The sequence below is a fragment of the Trachinotus anak genome, unplaced genomic scaffold (assembly GCF_046630095.1).
Source record: "Trachinotus anak isolate AG129_WGS33_773 ecotype Australia unplaced genomic scaffold, CSIRO_AGI_Tana_v1 ptg000001l, whole genome shotgun sequence".
In the NCBI taxonomy this organism is placed as follows: domain Eukaryota; kingdom Metazoa; phylum Chordata; class Actinopteri; order Carangiformes; family Carangidae; genus Trachinotus; species Trachinotus anak.
This window is the reverse complement of record NW_027273852.1, coordinates 3,761,520-3,784,176: the sequence shown is the minus strand read 5'-3', so window position 1 is coordinate 3,784,176 and position 22,657 is coordinate 3,761,520. Positions and strand designations below refer to the sequence as shown.

The 22,657-nt window shown below is 39.2% G+C and overlaps 1 protein-coding gene across 1 annotated transcript in view; it reads left to right on the top strand.

Annotated features, from left to right (window-relative positions):
* Positions 1 to 22,657, top strand: part of thsd7ba (thrombospondin, type I, domain containing 7Ba) — a 158,525-nt gene that overhangs the window by 74,363 nt on the left and 61,505 nt on the right. Inside the window, exons 5-8 of the mRNA XM_071497227.1 lie at positions 981 to 1,229; positions 2,162 to 2,331; positions 6,290 to 6,448; positions 12,353 to 12,553. Coding sequence (XP_071353328.1) covers positions 981 to 1,229; positions 2,162 to 2,331; positions 6,290 to 6,448; positions 12,353 to 12,553 — 779 coding nt within the window. The remainder of the gene's footprint in view (positions 1 to 980; positions 1,230 to 2,161; positions 2,332 to 6,289; positions 6,449 to 12,352; positions 12,554 to 22,657) is intronic.

Here is a 22,657-nt window from a genome sequence, read left to right as displayed (position 1 = left end):
ATCTACTTGGTGTGAAGTGACACTATTAGCTGACTGTTCAGATCAATCAGTGACTGCCATTCATGGAAGCCACTGTAACAGAAACCACCTATCGATACGATGATGCATTTCTATTGTTCGACTTTGCTTTTGTGTTTATTGTCATGAGCAGCTCATTGGAATTGTGTTCAGCTAGATGAAAGCGAACCCACCTTAACTCGTGTACTCTATTGAATTAAGCGTCGTGCCGGCTTTTACATGATGAGTTTTGTTTGTCCCATGCTGTTTGAGCTAGAGGAGCTTAAAACTGGATATCTTGATGTGCGTTTGATATTTGCATGTTATTATCCTCTTCCAGGCAGGTTCACCGGATTTATGGCTTGAGTGTGAAGGGACCATTTACTGTACAGTGGCTGATTAGCATGGTTTTTACTAAGGAGTGGGATTGGAGCTTTTGAATATGGATTTCCCACCTGAGTTCTGACTCATTCTGCTTTTCTAATTACACCCTAATTACAAAGTAAAATTCTACAATGAGCATTGTACTCACATCTTAATAACCAAACCAATTACATTGTCCAAATTAAACAATGGAAGCTCTAATTACATGACTAATGTGCTTGTTTCATACGTTTAAATGAGCATATCAGCTCTTTGTACCATTTCTGTAAAAGGTTAACTTCATGTCCTGTGACCTTTACCATTAGTTTAATACAGTAGCTTTGAATGTTGTCATGCAGGAGTGGAAGCTGCAAAGGTCATTTGTTTATCAGGAAAGCAAGATATTTATTAGCAGGTTGTCTAAGCAGATGGTATTTCCTATATTATTTTTACTTCATCTACATGAATCTGTCCACAAATCTATTGAAATCCCAACCATAATTAACATCTGTCATTCCTCTGCTGTGCACACTCTCTATTCTCAAATTGTGTGTTTTGTTGTGAAATAAAATGTCATCAGTGTGTCACAACTGTGGTATTTTCTTCTTCTCAATCTGCAGCCTCTGTACCAAGGACAGCTCTCCCCTGACCTTCCAGACCTGTGCGATGCCCAAAGACTGTCAGACATCTGATTGGTCATCGTGGAGCCCATGCTCTAAAACCTGCCGGTCTGCCGACCTGTCTCCTGGTTATCGCCTCCGGTCACGGATCATGACGCAGATCCCGGTCAGCGGTGGGAAGCGATGTCCTGCCCTTGAGGAAAAAGAAGCGTGCAACATCATGGGAGATTTACTCCCAAACTGCCCCAGGTAGGTCTTAATAGCGATGGTTCTGATCACATTTTGAGCCAACAATCCTAAGAAACAAAAGCTCCATTGATGTGTAATCACCTTACGCAGATGTTTATGCAGAACATGTTAAACTGTAAAACCAAATGATAATTGAATAATAATTAATTTTGCTTCTCTGAGCTTTTTCACCTGAATAATTATGAGATAAAGCCTAGAGGCTGCAAATATGCATGATTCCACGATTGAAGTCATTTGTGCATTTTTTTTTTTTTTTTTTTTGCATTATCTTTTGATACCTTCAATAACCTCATGTGCTGTTGAGAGCCCCTGACCCAGTGGACATGACATGGATGACAAACAGTGTTCAACAGAGCCTCATTGTTCTCAGGTTGTTTGAGTTAAGATAGGCTTTAGCTAATATTGCATGCAGTAAACAAAGTAGTCAATAGAGAATTATTTTCCCTGCTGGTTGATTTTGTTTTATTTGCTAAATCTTCATGGAGTGCCTGAGAGCAGAGGATTTACATGATTAGGGAAAACTCATTACGGAAATTAAGCATTTGATAGATTACTACAGGCTGTTGTTCTGGTAAACTCCTCAAATATTATTGCTTTCTGCACCACTACATTTTTCATAGTTGAAACCAAACATTTGTTTAGAAGTTTTGAAATTAAAATAATCATGCCTCTCTCCCCTTTGAACATGCTGTTAGAGAGGCAGTGCTTGTTTTTTTTTTGTTTTTTTCTTTGTGTAACTTTTTTGAAAGAGCTGGCGCTGCTGTGTTTATACTGATATTGTAACACATTTATTTATCAGTTGGTTTCTGAATGGATGGCAGCTTTCTTTCCGGAAACACTGGAACACAATAGTTATAATTACTTCCTAAGACTCAATTTAACCACTGTTTGCTTGTTCACGTCAGATCTGACATGTCTTTGTGCTCTGTAAGGTATCTGTGGAGGACCACTGACTGGGGCGAATGTCGCATCCTCCCCTTACTGAGCCAGCAGGACCGGCGGTTGGCCAACATCAGTATTCTGTGTGGAGAGGGCATCCAGACTAGGAAGACCTACTGTGTTCAAGTCCCTGATGTCTCAGCACCACATCACAGGAAAGAAGGTAAAAAAAAAAACTTCTTCTTCATAGTTGACCCAGGGCTTTCTGGAAGCCCATTGTGACTCAAGAGATACACCATAAATAAATTCCGAATAAACTCAGTGGTGTGCTTTGCTATAAGCTGTGAGCATAAATTATTAATGTGAAAGATACCAGTAGAGCATGGTGGTTATTTTGGTCATGAGGGTACAAAAAAAAAAAAAAAAAATATATATATATATATATATATATATATACTGTGTTGCTGTAGCTAAAGCACTGTTGATATCACCAAGGCAAATTGGGATTATTGTCTTATTCAAACTGGGTTTTCTTGAGCTACAATATAGTCTGGCTAAGGCTTTCAACAACAAGGATCCACTACTTTGCATGTGAAATTGCTCATTTTACCTCTAATGTTATAATGTTTTTCATTTCAAGGACTCCTGTGCAGCTGAGTTTCTGTTGGTACTGGTATTATTCTCATTATTCTCTGTAGGATTTCATATTTCATCAGATTCATGTTGAAATAGTTTTTTTTCCAGATGAGCACAGCAGCTTTGTCTCCTTTGATGTGTATGTTTGGCCAGGTGACGAAGAGGAATTGTGTATGGCTTTGTCCTGCTCAGGTTTAAATGTGATATAAGAGTAGAATAAAACCAAAACTGGTGCTCATTGAATGATCATTATATGTTGTAAAGAAGCGAAATAGCAGGAGCAGCAGCGGCTCAGCAGGTAGTCCACCAATCTCCACCTCCAAATGTCTGCGTCCTTAAGCGAGACACTGAATGAATAACCAGCACTTTGCTGTTATTGACTGTTTGTGTGAATTAGAGGCAAATTGTACAGCTTGTGGATAAAGGTGCTCTTTTCATATAGCCATAATGTTTTACCTATGATATAAAAGTATATTTAAAAAAAATCTTATTTCTTTTTTCAACAAAAGATAAATTTGGAATCTGTGTGAAGTGCACTGTAGAAGACACTGCTACAGCTAATACTACTTCTAGGCAAGGCCATTACTGTCCACCCATTGCATCCACCATGTATGTGCTCCCAGTCTAGACAAAGCATATGCACACATTAACATATTCATCAGGAGGAAAGGGACAGACAGCTCCCTAGTGGGCTTTGGTAATCAGCAACTAGCTTGGCACAAGAGTCCTAGTTTATAAATTCTTATAATTGTCATAAAAAAACCTCCACAGAGCAGATTAACAGGCTGATGATTCCTTAACTCTGCCACTGTAGTCACACAAGGATGATCTCAGAATGCACACAAAGATTTGTGTTATTACAGCCAAAGTTTAAAAGAGTATTTCATTAGAGTTTTCAGGCTAAGCTCCTAATGTTAGTGCCGAGCCAGCTAAATCACTTTAATGTGGGGTGGACACAGCAGTATCTAGGATTGCATTATATTGTACAAGTATCTGTGTAATTGTGTCTGGCCTGGGTTGTAAGACAAATTGTATTGTTGGCGGAAAAAAAAAAAAAAATTAAAATGAGAAAGTAAAAAAAAAAAAAAGACTTGTAGTGCTGTGTGTTTAACAGGAAATCAAATATGCCATATCAGCTATAGTATTAAAGAGGATGAATTCGTTGTGAATTGTACGTGTTTTTGTGAATTATGTTAGTACTCTGCTGATTAAGCATGCTGTAGTAAAATGTACACAGGTGCCATAATAATAGCATAAAAAAGTTAGTTAATGTAGAGACTTATTACTAGAAAAGAAGAAGTTATTGTAGTTAGTCAAAAGGGGAGAGAAACTCCTCTTGTATTTTGGTTTTTGTCTTAAAGGCAGAGCTAACAGCCAGTCTAATCCCCCCAGAGACATGAGGAGATCACAGGTGCTGGGTTACAGGTGGGCGATACAGCAGGGAAAGTTTAGTTGAACTTTGACCTGAGAGCTGTGAAAACTTGCAGGATGGTAACTGATCTTTAACTTTAACTGTAACAGTTTTTTTTTTTGCTACAGACTGTAGCAAGTATCCAAACTGATGCTGCAAAAACAATGGTTGTAATTGTATTTAGTTAGTCTTCGAGATGAGAAGAGAAATTCAGATTTTAGAATATTTTATTTTGGCAACATTTTTGTATGGATGCTGGTGTTTAGACAATAGATTAAGAACTTTAAAAAAATAAAAAAAAACAAAAAAAAAAAAACAGGACAAAACACACACACACACACACACACACACACACACACACATACATATATATATATATATATATATATATATATATATATATATTATAAATTGTACTTTGATAAGACTAGTGTTGGACAAAGTAAAAAATGCAGTTTATCTCCGTTTGGATACAGACTAATAGATTGATTCTGATTAAACTATTTGTTGAATTGATTTAAATTTTGGATGTAATAATGTAATAATGTAATGCACCTGGGGGGTCCCCCTGAACCAAATCAGCTTAGCTGGTTGTGATCCCTTTATTATGTGAGCACACTGAGGAAAGCATTTTCCAAAATCGTCAAGGCAACCAGGGTTACTGATGAACTCCAGACAGCTGTACTATAAAGTGTTACTCTTTAACAAATTTCAATTAAGCATATAAAATCACTAAGTCAAAAAAAAAAGGAATTATTTCATTTATCTTTTTAATTAAGCACAGTGGGTAGGTTTTAATGGCATGCACCTGCAAGATAATTTTTCCACCTGCACTTTTTCCTGGCTAATAATTTTGCCTTGGACCATATACATGTGTAGTGTCAACTTGATGAGTCCTGGGTGGCTTCATTTTATAGCTATGACCATTGAGGTGTTTTGGCAGTTGCTGTGGGATGCCCCTTTAACTCTCCAGATGTGTGCAGGGACATGGTGGAAGATCAGAGGTGTATTTGGACAGTGAATATGCAAGCTGAGTATTGAATATGAATGAAGGCAGCTCTTTGAACCAGTGGATGTGAGGCACAGAGATCGTTCCGTCAGCTGGAATGTGTGTCTTGACGTGACCCACACAGCTTTAGCTAATGTAAACAGATGTGGCTGTACTGGTGCAGCATGGAGGGCTACTTGATCTGGTAATGTGGGAAACAATTTGCTCCTGTTGGACGTCTACTGCAGTAATGCAATTGATAAACACAAGAAACCACGATTTAGGCAACAAAGCAGAAATATCTGCACCAGGCACTTTATCAAGTGTGTTTAAGCAAACATCTCATTCTTACAAAGGAGATCAAACACCATGTAAATTACATTTGCTAAGACGACAAAAAACACAATGGACATTTAGTGAATTCCTCTTTGGGCTCTCATTTAAATGGAAATTTGCGTCTCAATGATGTGCGGAGGTGCATCCAAATGGAATATTAGATTGAACAAATCCCTGTGTTGTGGACAGGAAAAAAATACCCTCTTATTGTGTGTGAGAGACTAATGTCAAAGCCCATTACTGGTGGCAGAGCTCTCTGTGATCTACAAATGATGCCAACCATGCTTAGCAGTGAATTGGTTATACCATGTCTTGCCTTAATATCTCCCTTTTCAGGTCCTGTTTACTCCCTTAGCTGGCCACTGCCCTCCATTTAATATTCTCCTGAGCCAGGCACAAGATGAAAAGAACAATTTTTCTTCTGTTCCTTCTATTTTCTCCTTTTTTTTTTACTCTACAAAAAGCTTTGCTAAATCCTCCTTGCTTTTCATCACAGTGTACAAGATCTGACGCTGTAGCTTCTGCTAATATACTGTATACGCTACTATCCTCCCAATCAGAAATGACTAAACTTTTGAGTCCGATGACAGTGATGCTTCTTCATCTTCCTCATTTTTTTTACAACGTCCAGCACATATTTCTGTCTGGATTCAAATTCCAAAGACACATATTACTTGACAGCAGTCTTACACACATATACAAAGACACACACACACTCTCTCTACTGCTGCCTGTTTGTGTGTATGAGAGAGAGAGAGAGCTTGACTTAAATCTGGTTTATCCTTACCTGTATTCTTTTTGTTTGTTCAGTATCCAGGCCTGTGAATGCCAAGCTGTGCGCTGGTGAAGAGCCCCCCTCAGCTGTCCAGCACTGCTCCATCCCCTGCCAGAACCACTGCCTGCTCTCCCAGTGGTCAGCCTGGGCTGCCTGCCTGCATGACAACTGCAAAGAACCACAGGGGAAGAAAGGTATGAATGAGTAAATTGGGGTGGTGTAAGGGAGAGTGAATGAGCTTTGGCTTGAAAGATTCATGTTAAGTCAATGTGGACAGTTATCTTCATGCCATAGTGTAAAGAACATGTTTGAAAACACAGAATACTTATTCTACTGTACATAGCAATGCTCTAATGTAATTGTAAATGATGACTAAAGAGTACTGGAAAAAGTCTGCGACGTGAATGTGTGAAGTGGTGACTGCTGTAGTCAGTTCATTAAATTTCAAAGTACAAGAAGTACAGCACAGTAACAGGAGTACTGTGAGATCATTAGTCTTATGTTGGGTGCTCACATTTACATCTAAACCCAAACACCCATGTTCCCTTGCAAAGACCTGGATTGTTTTCACCCTCTGGAGTACGTCTATTCATCTGTGCACACAGCTTTATTTACAACAACATAACATTATTTATGTAGCCTGTCATGTAGAGACGAGCTGAGAAAACTGTCTGAGTCTTTGACATATTATCACATTTAAGTCTGTTTTTTACAGTGTATTATTGATATTCTCATTGATTTACAATAGCATACATTGACGAGTTGGGCTAAAATCACTTTACATGTCAACAGAGTGTATATAGTTTTATTTCTTTCATTTTTCTGTATAGGTAACGAACTTATTTTTATAACCTTGAACTTGAACTGTTCTACTATAACACTCTGATTGCTGTTGACTAAGCACCTATGACATTTCTATTTGTACATTTACAATCAACAGTTTACAGCAAAAGAAGAAGAGCTGAGTACCTTCAACAAAGGACTTTACATTAACCTTATGTATTTACATGTTTTCTATTTAGCACTGTGCCATGTTTTTTTTTTTTTTGTTTGTTTTGTCTAAACAATAGATTGTGTTTTGCTTTGGCAACACTGGAAGAGTGAGAGAAGGGTTGTGGCTGACGGAAAGAGAATGACAGTGCAAGTGAGCAGTGTTGTCAGAACAGGAGAGAGAGGCTGTGTAAGTTTGAATCGTAAATTGTTTGTTGATAAGCTGCTGGCTGAGACGAAGTGCGCTCTGAAAGGAGGCATAAACCAGAGCAGACGAAAGACAGGAAGAGAGCACACCTGTACTTCTGCTCGCAGTCCCCAGGAGGGTGATAGGAGTATCAGCAGATAAGATGCTTCCTGTCTGTGTGTGTGTGTGTAACGTTTGTGTGTGTGTGCAAGGAGGTGTGCTCAAGTATTCAGCACACTCGTGCTGTCTGAATGTTCTTGTCATTTTGCATAGGTGAGCGTGTGTCATGTCTGACTGCTTTGGAAAGGCTGCACACTGCACGTGGAGCGTGGTGTGTATGTGTGTGTTTCAGTCAGTGTGATTGCAGTGGTGGAGCTGTTAGTGTGTTAGCGCCGTGCTAAAAGGGCAGTGTGACCTCATCCCTGCCATGAGTAAATGTGCATGAATGCGCCCCAGGGAGCGACTGGAGGGTGGATTGTTCAGGTCAGTGACCACACTCTCCAACACTGGATCTCTGGGATGAGCCGGCTCCTCTCACAGACAGTGTCATTAATATATTTCAAGGAGTGGAAAACACAGCATCTGCTGTTTTGCACAGGGGTCTCTTGTGGCATACTATCTTTTGATGGCATTCATAAAGACCCAGAGCCCACAGCAAATAGAGTATGAAACCGATAGAAAATCACTCGCAGTGAGCTCCGCTGCCTGGAAAGCAATGAACAGTTATTGAGTAGTAGGGTATTGTTATGATCCAAGTCGTTTGCCTGTGGTCCTTGAGCTGCAGAGAATTTCTTGTTCCTATTGAATGTGCACTTAGCCTTTATGTTTCACAACATCAGAATCTAACTGAAAGGCCCACGGGATCCCATTTTTCAGGTAGAGGAGCCAACCAAGCAAAATGCTTGTGCTGCCCCAGCTTTGCTCTCTGGAAAATTACAAATTTAAATTGCCTCGGAGTGGCTTTATATGCTTTTCACATTTTTGCATGTTATCTTGGCCTATCACATTTTGCAGCTATGTGGAGAAATGAATTGAGCACAGGAGGTTATGGGACAGAATTTTTGTAATGCCTCTAGTAGAAGTCATCGTGCTGGAGGGAGGGATATTTCTGAACAACAGTGAGCTGGAAATCATTGGATAGCCCTTGTAGCCCTTGTTTCCCTGACATAAACCTGCTATGACCAAGAAACCTTTCAATTATTAATATCCATGGGGGCATGCCCGTGCCAAATTGTTTTTTCGTGGTTGGATGTGAGCAGCACTAAGTGCTCTGGGCAATACTGCCATCGATCCACAGTCTCTGTACCCTTTCGTGCACGCTCCGGCGGCACCGCTCAGATCAGGCTCCTGAACTGGTTCCTCACACCAGTAGATGGTTGCGGGATGTAATCTGTGGGGCGGGCATCCTGGGGTTAGACAGTTCCACCTGTTCAGGGAAAGAATGTGGGACCTTCCTGCCAAGTGTCGGAGCTGTGGTAAAATGAGTATGGCTCCAAAGGAAAAGCTGCTACTTAGGCCGTAACTGGAAGAGGTGCTTGAGCCTAGAAAGCATTTTTATTCTATCATCTTTCATCTACCAGAATATTTTTTTTATCATGAGGGAACTGGAGGAGCTCAGTAGTCGCTAAAGACTGTAGATTAGAAGATGAGGTGTCTACCCTTTTAATGAAGAAATAAATATTTAATGGAAAATCCAGCTTTGAGAGTATCAGTGTTTTAGAGTGGGGAATATGCATCAAATTATGAGCCAATTAATAAATTGATTATGTGACTGGCTTAATGATAACAATCATGTTTTTGAACAATTTGCTATACATTATCCCAAGGTACTTTACAGGGTAAGGTCGAGACCATACTTTGTTATGGAGAAAAACCCAACAGTTCCCAAAAATAGCAAGCACTTGGCGACAGGGGGGAGGAAAAACTCCCTTTTAACAGGGAGAAACCTCCAACAGAACTGGGCTCAGGGCGGGCGGCCGTCTGCCTCGACCGGTTGGGTTTAGGAGGAGAAAGGGGGGCGTGGGGGGATGAGAGAAGAGAAAAGAGAGAGAGAGAGAGAGAGAGAGACCAGGAACAGCTGTATAGGTAATGGTGTTATCAATAATAATGATAGATAACAGTGGTTAATAGTAATAATGAGTAGTGGTGGATCTGGATCCTGCTGCTCCAGAGGCAGAGAGACCTGCAGAATGAGGACAAAGAGAGGGAGAGAGAGGAGAAGCACAAACTACGGGGGACAGAAAAAAATTCAAAGTTAATGGCATAAAGTAGTTGAGAGAGAGAGAGAGAGAGAGAGAGAGAGAGAGCCCAATGCATCATGGGAATCCCCTAGCAGTCTAGCTCTATAGCAGCATAACTAAGGGATGGTTCAGGACATACCCGAGCCAGCCCTAACTATAAGCTTTATCTAGAGGACAGTTTTAAGCCTGATCTTAAAGGTAGAGAGGGTGTCTGAATTCTGCTTTTGTTAACAGTTTGTCCATATTTACTAAAGGCCCACACTGAGGTTTGTGTGGTAAAAGTGGAGGACAAGTGGCACCTCTAAGAGTTGTAATAAGTATTTAAGGCACAGAATTTAGGGGGATGTACACAAATAACACCTGATTTATCATTACCAACTGCCTCAGAGGAGATTCTGTCTGAAATGTAATATCACACAGAGAGAGAGAGAGAGAGAGACGACACCCAGGTCCAATCATATGTGTGTCAGTGTTGGCTCTTCTCAGTCATTGGTCAGACAATAAAAAAAAAAAAAGATCTGACCATTGTTTGAAACATCTAAGATCACTTAGGACCAGAGCAACACAAGACCAAAGAGATGCAAAATAATGTTATTTTCACATGTTTCTTCTACTGCCTGAATGTAGAGTTCTCTTGACTATCAATAGTGTGGTGATATGACTGAGGTGTGGTGAATAGTGTGGTGATGTGGCCTGTTATTTATTTATTTCATCTATTTACAGCAAGAATTTAGTCAAAGGACGTTTAAAGTTTTAAGAACAACCAAGAGTGTCCCACATTGATTTTTGTGACTCCAGGAGGGCTTTTTAATTCACTAATATGTTTTTGTTGAGCTGACAACATTGGGCTTTGCTCAGGTCCTCACACATTGGTGGGAAAAACATGATTGAAGTTGTAAAAAAAAAAAAAAGGTTTCTCTTCAACCAATGTTTCAAGATCAACTTCAGAAAACACTTTAATGTATTTGTACAAAATGTGTCTTGAGCAGTACAAAAAGTTTAACATTTTTCATAAAACAATAGCCAGGTGTCCATATGAACATTTAAACAGGTCTTACTGATCTGATATCTGACCCATAGTTTTATACCCCTGACAGTGATTTGCAGTAGACTCAGTAAATATCTGCTCATGTGGCATCTTGGACCATATAACTGTGGTATCTCTAGTTTTAATCTGACTGGAGACGTTTGCCTCATGTCATTCTGTTTTCTGCTTAGCTGTACCTGTTCACTTTAAAAGCCTTGACATAATAGGCTGAGATGGGAAGCTACACAGATATGCTAAGCTGACATTGAATTCTATATTTTTAAAAAATTTCTTCAAACTGCTCATCTTGACTGATTGTTGCTCGGGCTTCGATCTTTTCGGTCACTGCTTTTCCTCTCTCAGCACTTCGGTACACTTCTGTTCACTCATGATTTTTGCTACTCAACATCTGCGAAAAGGATTTATTTGGTTGACACTTCACCATCAGATACCATTAACTCCTTGCTTAAGCCTCGGGGCTCAATTTTGGTCATATTATATCCATTGTTGGGGAGTAGCGAGTTACATGTAATTAAACTAGTAGCTTAACCAGATTTTGCAGTAGCAAAGTAAGTAGTTCAGCTACATTCATATGTGCATAGCGATTCAAGTAGTTAAATTAACTACTGGTAACGACTGAAACTACAAAAAATTTTGTGCAGTAAAACGAAAGAAATGAAATGAATGATTTATGAAATCTGGATAATTTTTGGTGAAAGCAATTATGACAATAATTATTGAACATTCATCATCCTATGAACAACTTTGATGGGGGATATGAGGGTGGCAGAAGCAGGTGCATAAAAAAACATGTGATGGTCATGAGTCTGAAACCACAGACTGGATGGGAAAAGGGGATAGGATTGAGAAGGGTATGAATTGACAATTTCCATCTTGTAGGAAAAATCTGGCCATTTACCAAAGTGAAAATTTAATTAAAAATTTGCCCTTTGTATCAAAACGTCTGTCATGTGTACTTTTTAATGTGGAAAGAGTCTTGGAAACAGATTCTAGGTGTATGTCAGCACCATGCTACTTAAGATACTGGACAGCTCCTGGTGCTGAAATTGAGTCTCAAAAATAGATGTAGCACTTGCTCCTCCATTACAAGACTCAGAATCTCATTAACTGCTAACTGAATTTCTAAAAAAAGTAAGTTCACAGATGAATAACAAAAACCACTGTAATTTAGAAGATACTTATAACAAGTTTTGTACCAGAAGAGAATTGGAAGAAAACTATATTTTTCAGTTTTCTTTGCTATTCCTTCTTTGTGTTTTCAGTATTCATCTTTTAATTTTGATAGTTACCAGTGAGGCATGAGGCTTTTATTGGGAGGTGCATAGCAAATGAGACCTAAATAAATCATCACACAGATTAGTTCCCACCTGTCAGAACTTTAGGTCTAAGTAATCTGCTATAATCTGGGGATCTGCACATATACAAGGACCGCACTGAGGCCTGAACTCAAACAAACCTCTCTGCTATGAGTCTGACAGTTTAACCACTCAGTCATTGTGTTGCATGAGTTTAATGCCATATTTTGCTGTTTGGCTGAGTGTGAGACAACAAAATTGCTGTTTTGTACAGGAATATCAGTGGCCTCTCTGACAGCCTGTTTCTGTTCCCTCCCTCCTCACTTGCCTTCTGTCAGGTTTCAGACAGAGGAAGAGAGAGGTGTTGTGGGAGTCCAGCAGTTCTCCAGAGACCTGTCCTCATCTGGTAGAGTCCATCCCCTGTGACGATCCCACCTGCTACTTGTGGCAGATCCAACAAGAGGGAAGTTGCATTCCCAACAAAGGCTCGTGTGGTCCTGGAACTGCGGTCCAGAATGTGACCTGTGTCAGCTCAGAAGGTACTGTTCTGGATTTGCATCATATAGGCACAGTTCATATCAAAATTACAGTGTTTCCCACCTGTCTGGACTTTTGTCCAGTCACTCAACAAAGTGAGTTTTTCGATTTGGTCTTTTCCAGCTAATGCCTACTTGAGGGTGTATTTTGACAATTTGGGAAATATGTTTACTTGTCTAGAGTTAGATGAGAAGATCGATACCACTCTCTGGCATTTTTGCACTTTAGTTATTTTATGGATTAAACAAACCATACAATGGGTTTAAGATGCACTGGCAGCCAGACTTTGTTACTTTTGTAAGGAGCCAGGCTAGCTCTGGTGGTGCCAACCATAGACTGCAACACATACAGAATTAGTTCTTGTCCAAAATTACTCACTCATTCACTACTCCCTACTCTTTATCCAGGGAGTCCTATGTAGAGGATTATATAGTGAGCTCACTAAAAATAGTTGTGGACACTACTTGGGTAGTTTTCTCAGTGCTGTTTTGCTGTGGGGGTAATTAAGACTTGGGGCAATAAGTAAAAAAACAATGACAGCACAGCCTTTGTCTTTGACTTATGTAAGTGGTGATTTTGACAGACAACATCATGGTTATAAAATCAGAATTTTGGTTAGTGACCATCTGTTGGATTGATACTATGACTGCACTCTTTATGGTATAATAATTCTCACTATTCAGCACTACAAAATGACAAACTCACTATAGCGGGAAAAATGACAAATGAGAAATGATTTCGGACACAACCTTAGACTGGAGCCACAACTAGGTGTTACATTTATCAAGGCTATAGCAGAGCCACCAGTGCTGTGGTCCGGACACAATAACGTTATCAATAGCATTGTGATGCATGAACTACCAGGTGTAATGTGATCCAATGTAGTCAGCCATATCATTATGTTGGGTGATAAGAACATCAGTGTTAACGGTGCATGCATTATTCATAAGGGACCATCGACTTTATGGGCATGGAAAACACTGACCTGATTAAAAGTCAGAATTACAGCTTCCTACCAGGCATTAATTGCTCATTTCCATAGATTATAAATCTAATTGCACCCCTTTTTTGATGGTGTTTTATTATTCTGTCACAATGGATCATGTGTATGTTTATCAGGAGGGCAGAAGAGGGCATAAATATATTAGCCAACGGGGGAGTCTAATGAGTTTTGACAGGACAACTGAGCTTTGGCGGGTTTGAGGGAAAAGTCTTATGAAATTATCTTCAGCGGATTTACTGTTAGTGAATGTTGACAAGTTGTTCATTTTTACTTCCTTAATTGGCTTAACGGACTTACCAGTCAAGCATGTTTGGTTATTTTCATACATAGTCACAGCGGTGTCAGGGCCAAGTTGCTAAGTGATGCAAACTATTGTAAGGGTCTCTGTGTTTTCTTTCTTTATACTACTGACTGCAAGCCTCACTGAACATGCCAGTATGGTGCACAGGCTCACAGCTAATACTGTATATATGGAAAGCAGTTAAAGGCATGGTAGGAGAATTATTTCCATTTTAGGTTCTTGCAGTTGTTAAAATAAATGGTTTTCAGCAGCGTTGAGCTGAGCTGAATCTCAAAAGTATCACATTAACATTACTGTCGTTTTAAATCTAAGAAGGTCTACTAAAATCTTGCTTTTCATGCCTACACAAAGAAAATGTGAAATTATATAAAAACTTAAATTGCGGTGTCATATCCAAAAAACCTAAACGACCATGTAAGTCGCTTGGTCCCATAGGACCATACAAGCAGCAGGTGTACTGCACCTTCGTCGTCATGGTAACAATTAATGCTTGGTTAAGGTTGTAAAAAATAAGTTAAAATAAGTTTTTCCTTAGGGTTAAAGGATGTTCTTGTGATGAAGACATGTTTCTGGAGAGATGATGCATTTTATGCTTTTCAATTAGATTTTTTTTAATGAATAATTCCAATAAAATAAAACTAATGAAAAGAGATCTGACAGGATGAAACTGCTGTCAGTCTAAATTCACGTTATTCAAACACATTACACTTGATTAAACCCACTTCAAATAATGTTTCTAAACCCAGCACTGCTATTTTTGAGTGGTGGACAGGTAGAAAAACAGGCAATTGGATTGACAGAATAAGTTGCTAGGTTTATTATTTTTTGTGCAAATATCTCAGTGACCCTTTTTCATCATTGTTTTGCTCAAGACAGAATATACCCCCTAGTTTTCGGTTATGCTTGTGACATATAAATTTAGTAGACCTTGTAGAAAGCAGCAGCTAATTGGCCGTCTGTCTGCACATTTAGTCTCAACACATTCAACCTCTCCTTCCCTGCTGTTACACAGGTAAAGATGATAGACACATTGCCTGTGCAATACTGAAATGTTGGAAGAAATACAGGATGATGGGCTTCTCTCCTGGGGAAAAATAAAGTTTAAGCTTTTGCCAGAAAGACTTTGGACTAATTGCATTTCATTGTATGTCTTTCAAGGTCAGGGTTTATTCAAAATCTCCATAGTTTTTCATTGGAACCCCTAAAGATTCCCAGTATCAAACACAAAACATGAAGAATACATAACAAACTAATTTCAATACAAAGATAAAATGAGATATTGGAGTGAATTTTCTGCACACTCCCACACTTTTCTTATATACGTAAGAGTGAATGAGGAATATATATAACCTATTTAAGAACATCTTGGCAAACAGGTCTAACTCAGTACCACTTGACATTATTACTGGCATGCTCATGGCGTTCTTCACAGATGTATTAGGCTCATTAGCTTTGTCACAGAGATAATTCAAGTGGACTTACCAATTTATAAATTTTCATCTTCTATCAGGGCTAAAGCTAAAGTTAGGTAATAATGTGAAATAGTGTATTTTAAAACAAGTGACTGTTCCAAATAAGGGTGGCCCCGACCCAGGATTAGTCGTTTATTTAACCCCATAGTTGAATAAAAAAAATAAAGAAGTTGTTGCTGCTGTTCATGGTGCTATGGCTCTATGTCCTGTCTATCATTTCATTACTAAATATGCCCAGTCTGGCAGGCCCAAGATGCTCGGTTACAATCTAATAACTGCAGGGAACAGTTGCATTAACAATATCTGTCTGAGTGACTGAGTGTTTCCATTATATGTGGCGTTTGGTGTCATTTTTTTTTTTTTCTTTTTCCTGTGGCCAACCAACCAATCAAAGCTTGGTCGACAAAAATTCTTCTCATCAACAAATGTTTGGTCAAATATTAGGGGGCAGCTCTACTCACCACTCACAACATATATTTTACACCTCCAGTCAAAGCAAGCTAAATATTTGTCTGTGAAGACTTTCCAAGTTCTGTGGAGTAAGCAATGGGGGTCTGAGCTGTCGAGGCATGAATGTTTAGGCCTGAATGTGGCGAGTGTAGTGCCTCCATCTACACATTTCTTGGTTTCAATCATTTTCACTTTTTCTAAAATTGCAGAAAATATTTGACAGGGTGAGGCCGGCAGAGACGAGAGAGAGAAAGGAGATGTAGGAGTGACATATCTGCAGAGATGAAAGAATTGTTTACAGTATTCTGCCATGAGGTCATAAACAGGAAGCATCTGTGAAGTTTGTGGATTCACATACAGTTGAAGTCAGAAGTTTACATACACAGCCAAATACATTTTTTGCACAATTCCTGACATTTAATCCTAATAATCCTAAAGTGAAATGTCAGAATAGTATTATAATGTATATATTTAAATACGATTATGAATACTTTGTTAGTATTTGGTAGCATTGTCTTTGAATTGTTAAGTTTCAGTCGTTTCAGGTAGCCTTCCACAAGCTTCTCACAGTAAGTTGCTGGAATCTTGGCCCATTTATCCTGACAGAACTGGTGTAACTGTGCAGTTCAAACTGTAGTCTGTTTTTTTATGACCATTTTGGAACAGGGGCTGCTTCTTTGTTGAGAAGCTTTTCAGGTTATATCAATTATAGGACTTGTTTCACTGCGGATACAGATACTTTTCTACCTGATTCCTCCAGCAGGTCTTTTGCTGTTGTTCTGGGATTGATTTGCACTTTTTGCACCAAAATATGTTCATCTCAAGGAGACATCTCCTTCCTGAGTGGTATGATGGCTGCATAGTCCCATGGTGTTTATACTTGTGTACTCTTGTTTTTGCAGATGAATGTTGTACCTTCAAGTGTTTTGAAATTGCTCCCAAGGATGAATCGGTCCACAGATTTCTTTTGATTGTGAGATCAAGCAAAGAAGCACTGAGTATGAAGGCTTGCCTCAAAATACTTCTACAGGTCCAGTTAACTCAGATTATGTTATTTATCAGAAGCTTCTAAAGCCATCGCCTCATTTGCTGGAATTTTCCAAGCAGTTTCAAGGCACAGTCAACTTAGCTATGTTCTGATTGTCCACTCACTCACTCACTCACTCACTCATTCAAACAATATATGTCAACAATATATTGCTACATAGAAGACTCACTAGGGGACAGCAGTTGATACATTTGGATACATTTGGATATTCATAAATATTATCTCTGTCACAAACAAAACCCAGAGCTTACAAGAATGCAGTCTTTACACATCTTTCATGTATTATGCATGTTTTCATTTGTGTCTACAGAGCAGTCTTTACTCTGTGTCAATTCTTACTATTTTGTCAGTTTGTGTGTTTAAATTGTCATCCTTATAGGCACTTTAATAATAATTTTTGAAAGCCTGCTATTCAGGCAGAGAAGGAGATGAGCCATTGCACAATTGAAACATCTAAGGAGTGTTCTGCATGTCTAGTACTCTCATTGCATAGCTAGCCTGTTTACAAGATGACTTCTTCTGCAACACTTTCACAAGGCAGTGTGCCGGTCAGCTTTATCGATGCAGCCTCTGTACAGTACATTTTGGTGTGCCTTGTGACAATTTTCTACTGAACTACATAGTGGATAAAATTTACAGTTGACAAAACAGTTGTGATCCGCTGGAATTGTGATATAGTGAATTAAAAGGTAAACAATCTGTAAACAAATTACTGGTCATGCACAAAATAGATGCCCTTGCCGACTTGCCAAAAGTCTGATAACATGAAATAGTTAGTAAATAGTAGTAAAAAAATTAGTTTTAAGGACTTTACTGTATGTGTATGTAAACGTCTGACTTCAACTGTATATTATTTTTTCAATAGTGACCGTTTGTCTTCCAATCATACAAATACATTAGCTGACTAAGTTACCTTGTCTACAAAGTTGGTGTTGATTTTGTCTGGGCTCACAAAAGATGTTGGATCCAGATTTCAGTTATTTATGGAAAACAGACTGTCTAGGTAAGAAGTGGAAAGCAACCCAGCTCATTTTGGCTTACCCTGTCTCATTGTTTGTAGAAAGACATTTTCAATGGGAAGGTCAGTTGGTCAGCCTCAGTCAGTCGGTGCCTATTGCCCTGGTCAGTGCGAAGTATTCAGTTATAACTGGGGGGTCAACTTTTTCTTCATGGTGAAAGGGAACCCAGCACAGTTCTTCAGTGAACCGAAGTGTAACAGTACTTACTGTATCTTGCTTGTTTAACTAAGCCTGACAAATAAAGGAAGTGGAGGTGTAAAGTAGCATTAAATGGAAATACTCAAGGAAAATACAAGTACCTCAAAATTGTACTTAGTCACAGTACTTAATTAATTACATTCCACCACTGCTAATACAATACTTATCAATACTTAGCCGTATGTGCACACAGATTTTATAGGGAGGGGAGCATTAAATGTCATCACTGTGAATGTCATCACAAAAACCGATCTACTCACTGGTAATCATAGTCATGCAACGGTGGTGTAGTTCATTTATAGCCTGACATTAGCTTTTTACCTCTTACAATAGCATTTAGGCTTCAAAAAATCATAAAAGTGGTTCATTTGTGAAGATTTTCCTGCCAAACAAAATTATAGTATCATAAACCTTTGTTCGTCACAGAGCTTATTTTCTGCAGTAATCCAAAAGCCCATGTAAAAATCCCTTTGGGTTTTTGTCGAGGGAAACAGGTGACTGGCCTACAAAAATACACCATGCCTGTTGCGCTATATTTGCATTCAGCCAAGTTTCAGCCCTTTAACATTTGCTTCCCTCCTACTCTCTGTTTTTTTTGTTGTCAGACAACGAAAGTCAGAAATAGTGACTGAAATTGTGGCCCATTAAGACGACATGTTAACCAACACTCTCTTCCGAGCCATTTCCAGGATGCTGCTTAGCACTGCTAAAATTTTAGAACTACGTCTAACAAAATCACCAAACACATAAGTTAAAGACAAAAGCTGTGGTGTCATTTCACCTGTGTTTACTTATAAACTGATCACTCACAGAGAAAATCAAAAGCAACAGAAAACCGTATTTTTTTCTCTCACACAGGCGTCCGCACAGCATGTGCAGGCTGTGCGGACGCCTCTCTGCCCCTCACTGAACAGAGTAGACACAGGGGCCTCTCACCCGTGGTGCAGTAGGTGACTCTCTGGAAAGTAGCAAGAGGGTTTGTCTGAGAAGTTGCTAGATTTGTCCCCAGGCACTTTTTTGAAAATAGGTTATTAAAGGGGTCTCAAAACTCAGCAAATCTGGTGGCAAAGTTGTTATGTTTGCAATAAAGGAGGTACTTATGTGAGAAGGGCTGGATCAGTCAAAAACTCTAAACTGTCAATAACACAATTTTTATTGTGTTTATTTGTTTATTTGTCTATCGTATATTGAGTGATGCTGTCCTAACAGATATGTTCACCAGCTGTTGGTGAAAGAAGAATTGTTGAGTTTTGTTTTGTGTGTTTAAACTTCTGAAAAGGTGCCTTGCTGATGATTGTCTTTTACAGTATATACAAGTACACACCTCTTGTTGGTTTGGAAAGGTCAGCCATGACCAGGCTTTCTTTGCTTGAGTTTGTTCACTATCCATTAGCGTGTTGCTCCATTGAGAGCAGGCTTTTATTTTTTTTGAATGACTCAGTTTGTCAATGTATTGAGCCACTTAGATCAAGTGTGTGTACAGTGTGCAGCTTCTTTGAATGAAGACATAAAAAAGAACGATAGAGAACCAAATCTTGAGCCATGAAGATGTTAACACATTGCACTTGGGAATAAGGGAAGTAGGTGTGTGAACTGGCAGGTACTATTTAAGACTGTGAACTTCAATAAAGTGACAGACACCCCAGAGCTATGCAATGTTTTCTCCACTTAACTTCCTGATTGAGTAAGCATTTGTTTTCCAATTTCTCAGCATATAACTACTCTGCATTTCGAGCCTGAAAATTCATGAAGTGGTCTAAGAGAAGTCTGCGCCTGTAGAGAGTCAGAGACAGCAGTTTTTCGGCAAAGTTTATCTGATAGGGATTTAAATCGTTATCTATGGCTGCTGAAGCAATAAGAAAACATCCTCCACCACAGAAACACCAGCTTTTTATTGCTTTGCAAATGCATGGGGTAATTCCTACAACCACTCAGGAATGGATGAAATGGAATAGACTGGCACAGGGGTGTTTAAGGACATTTTGGGGCTCAGCCAGGAGGATTATCGAGGGATCTACCCAAAAACTTTTCTGAAGAAAATGCATCTGTCTGGTGCATCACACTGTCTGGATACACTGTTTATCCCTCTCATCTGTTTCCTGTCATCTGCTGGTCCACTTCAGGTTCTGTCCAGAAAAGACACAGTCATCAAAGAGTGCAGAAAACATCAGAGGATGGATGTGATATGTGTTCATTACTTATCAGAAATCCACCATTATTATTATTATACATTATTCTATATTTCAACTAATAATTCTGAAGTCAAATACGACATAGATGGGTGTATTTGTAAAGCTTCCAGCCAAGTCCCATTATAATATAATAGTGTTACAGTCTTTCCGGTGTCGATGTAGAAGAAGTTTTACCTGTTAACACACAATGTGCGAGAGTGCTGATTGGTTGACTGCTGTAGCATCATTGCATGCTTGTCGAGGTGTGATTTAGCAATTCTTCTAGCACATTATTAGCTGAATTTGAGATTTCTTTGGCCATCAGTTAGTCGTCTGTGTGGGGAATATTTTATTTAATTAAAATTGTGAAGGGTGGGTACAATTTCCTGTTCCTGATTCCTCTTTTTTTCGAATTCTCTCAGTACCAGAATACTTATTTCTTACTCTACAAGATATTGTCAGTGTTTCCCTCACTTAACTCAATTTTTTTAATGAATACTGTCTAGACCTCTAAATGTTTTAGTGAAGAAAGAACTGTAATCGTGTCAACGTTAGCTTTGTTTGCTATTTGCTTGGCTCTGAGTATCAGATATGCATCTATTTGTCTTTTAGCCTGACTGGTTTATGACTGACCTAAGGCAGCTTCTTTTGACGAGAGAGAGTTATGTTGTTATATGCAAGGCCACGCTTCCTGTCTTAAATTAATTGAATTATGTTATCTGCAACATCGTCTTATTCATGTTAGTGCGTGCATTTCAGTTTTGAGTTGGATGGAGGTACCTCTAGAGTTATTGCAAACTAAGTTAAAAATAATATGGCAGGCTAATGGGCACTTGTTACTTCCCACAATGATTTTAATTGAAAAAGAGCTGTGTTAGCTTAACTCGCTGGCTTTTTGCCCCAGGCTTGGTAAAGTTGTTTTGGCAGCTGTCTTGCTCACTCGCTGCGCAGTGGCCATACACACCTCAGTAGTCGGTCACATTTCCCTAACTACCTACCACAGCAGCTGATTCAAACGTACTGGGTGCAGCTGTGACTGACAGCTGACACGACAGATCTGAGCCCTTATAGGTGCATATTGGCTCACCTTTCCAAGCCTACAGATGGCCTGACATTTTTGAAGCTGACAATAACCCAGCTGTATGCTTACCATCAAGCTGAACTTTTCCTGCGCGACTGCTCAGCAACGGCCAGGTTATGATGAACTCAGGACAGCAGCCCTAAACCTGGCTGTGTGGCCGTCATGTCACAAGTAACAAAGCGCTAAAGTTACCGTTCTATATGTGATTGTCACATAAATGCAGCAAAAACATTCATCAGTGACCCAGGTTAGTTTGTCAGAGTCGGAGCCCACTTTAACGTTCAGTGATTTTGTCCAATTTGTCCTGTTGTTTTTGCCTTCAAGCTTTGTCTTAAAAGCTACTCGCACAGAGTGGATGCGATTATTAACTTTTAAGCAAAAACTTTCATTTTTTTCTATATCTGCCTGAATAACAACAATGAAGAAGGTTAATTGGTGGGTGGGCGAGTAGAATAGAAATCATGTTGAAATTGCATGCAGGAGGCACTGATATTATATCTGAGTGAGAGCCCCAACTACAGATCCGTATATTAATAATGCAAAAGGACCCCTAGGGCAGCCATCTATTTGCAGAGTAACCTCCCCCCAACACACACACACACACACACACACACACACATACACACGTAGTTTCACACTTGCACACCACAAACACAAGATGTGACTTTGAATTCATATAATTTCTCCTCAGGCAGTGTTTCCAGGCAGAGCTTTTAGAATCTTTTGTTAGTTTTGTTTGCTAACATATTCATTAGTCCTGTGTGATTTTCAAGCAGAACAACTGTTGAATAATTGGATTTTGCCCTTTGTGTAAAGGGATAGCAAATACTTTGACTGTTGACATAATACCTCTAAACAAATGTTTGAATATGCCCGGAGCACTAGAGAGCCTGTTATGTTTTATCCCATACTTTTCAGTGTATTTGTTTAATGTAAAACTGATGCAATTGTTTGTGTGTCAAAATAGGCACACACATATTATTGCCTTAATGGGGATAAACTGATCTGAACATAGGCCTGGCTGTGCTCTGACAGCCTTGATTGCATCAGTTTTTGTCACAAAATATCATGCCAGCACCATCTGACTTATACCAGTCAGGCAGTGTTGCTGACTGCCATCATCTCAACGTGATTTCTACCTGTAAGTTCATTGATGGTTCAACTTCCACCCTACATAATACTTCATAGATAAAACTGATCGTATGTGTTTTGCTGTGCTGCTTCTGCCAGTGGATTTTCCTCAAACTATTAAACTTTACAACCAGGTGTAGCAGGTAATGATTGACTGACAGGATACCAAAATATGTTCCCACTGCGTGAAAGAGAAGTTAGTTATATAACCTTATAATAACCAATCATTGTA